This window comes from Oryctolagus cuniculus, chromosome 15, assembly GCF_051225735.1.
Source record: "Oryctolagus cuniculus isolate XC-2025 breed Fujian yellow rabbit chromosome 15, ASM5122573v1, whole genome shotgun sequence".
Classification (NCBI taxonomy): Eukaryota; Metazoa; Chordata; class Mammalia; order Lagomorpha; family Leporidae; genus Oryctolagus; species Oryctolagus cuniculus.
Window position 1 is genome coordinate 59,899,949 of NC_142881.1, and position 1,839 is coordinate 59,901,787.

At 56.3% G+C, this 1,839-nt stretch overlaps 1 protein-coding gene across 1 annotated transcript; it reads right to left on the reverse strand.

Annotated features, from left to right (window-relative positions):
- Nucleotides 1–427: 427 nt before the first annotated feature.
- On the reverse strand, nt 428–1,563 carry ATOH7 (atonal bHLH transcription factor 7). The gene has a single exon (XM_008270057.5). It carries the CDS (start codon nt 1,370–1,372, stop codon nt 914–916), a length of 459 nt encoding a protein of 152 aa, XP_008268279.1. The 5' UTR covers nt 1,373–1,563; the 3' UTR covers nt 428–913.
- Nucleotides 1,564–1,839: the final 276 nt, after the last annotated feature.

The window sequence follows — 1,839 nt, forward strand, 5'->3', positions numbered from 1 at the left end:
TTTTGGTGGCAATTTTTTGCCTGGTTTTTCATAACATGCATTTCCATGAACTTTTTGAAGACCTGTGATGTGCAAGGATTTCAAAAATTTTTGCACCAACATGACCATACCTTTTAATTTCATTTCCTGAACTTTTTGAAGTACTACCATGTACCTCATTTAAAAGCTAATTATTATTTCAATTTAATCTTTTAAAAATAACCATGAAAAAAAAACTATCTTCCAAATTGACACAGAAAATATCCAAATTACTTGTACTTCCATCAGCTTGTCTATTCTATCAAAGTTACTACAACACAGCACGTTTGCCAACTGTGGCATGAGATGTCAGCATTCTGCAACCTTACTCAGAAAAGCACTCACCTAAACTGGGCTTCACCGCCATCAGAAAACCTGCAGGGTACTTGTCAGGAAAAAGAAAGCCACGTTTTTGGTTTCTATTTTATAAAATCTATAGTTTAATGTGTACATAGCTTTTAAAAATACAGGGCACTCACGCCCGTGTATTCTACAAGCAACAGAAAGTCTGAGTCTACTGCATGCATGCACACACAACGCACCTAGCACAAACGCGTTTGCACGGCTGGAGGGCAGCTCTGCTTTGAGCCCACGCGAGCAGCGGACAACTGCGGCCGCCCCAGGACTGGGACGCACTCTCAAAGTTTACGTATTTCTGAGGACTGAAACTGCAGTTTAGTCCTGGTTTTTCCTTATGTTTGTGTTCCCTCAAAGTAGTCCAGGAAAGGGGGCTGGGCGGGGGCGTTATTTCCACAAACAATAACGTCCACAGCTGCGTTAATGAAATCTACCCGACACAGAGACGCAGGGGGAAGCAACCACACGACGATCGTGTCCGTAGGTCTGAGGGTGCGAACCGAGGTCTCCTGCAAGTTCACGAAGCCACCTGAGGCGCCTAACTGGGCATCCGGAAGGGCTCGGGCTGGAAACCGAAGAGCCTCTGGCCGAAGGGCTCGCCCTCGCCCGGCAGCTTCGCGCCCGCCAACGGCAGGTAATGGTCGCGGCCCAAGTGCTCACAGTGGAGACTGACCCAGTCCCGCTCCGAGCCGAATCGCTCGGCCTCGGCCAGGATGCGGGTCAGCGCCATGATATAGCTCAGCGCCATCTGCAGGGTCTCGTACTTGGACAGCTTCTTATCCTGGCCCCACTGCGGCACCACCCTGCGCAGCCGGTCGAAGGCCGTGTTGAGCCCCTGCATGCGCCGCCGCTCGCGCGCGTTGGCCGCCAGGCGCCTGCGCGCCGCGCTCTCCAGCCGCCCGGCGCCGGCGCACGTGCTCGCGCACTCCGCGCCGCCCGCGCACGGGGGCGCGGCGCGCGCTCCCGCCGGCGGGCCGCTGGGCTTGCAGGACTTCATTCCCGGCGCCGAGAGCGACAGGCGCCGGCTCGGACTCGGCACCTGCGCGAGGGCCACTCGGAGGAGCCGCTCCCCCGCGGGACTCTTCTTAACGAACTGAGTCCTGAACACAAACAACTCCCAGGCGCTCAGTCCTAGAGGATGGCCGGTGGACGCCTCTTCCCTGGCCCGAATGTGGGGCAGATGGAGATGCTCAGGAGAAAGTCATTTTCCTCCCCAGCGGGAAGCTGGACAGCGGCCTTCCCGCGGCAGCAGTTTGGTGTGGCTGGTTCGGGCCAGGCCCCGGCCTCCTCTTCGGGAAGGGGCAGTCTTCCCCGAAGCTCGGAGAGGGAACGGGCGCTTTTACCGCGGTAGCCGTCGGAAAGTGCCGGGTGGCTCTTGGAGGGAGGAGAATTTATAGCGGAGGCCAAAGGAGCGAACAGGTGGTGGCAGGTGGGCGGGCGTCCCTCGGCTTCCAACTCAGCACC

Coding starts and splice junctions, on each gene's coding strand:
- ATOH7 (XM_008270057.5), bottom strand. CDS start 1,372: ATGAAGTCCTGCAAGCCCAGCGGCCCGCCGGCGGGAGCGCGCGCCGCG.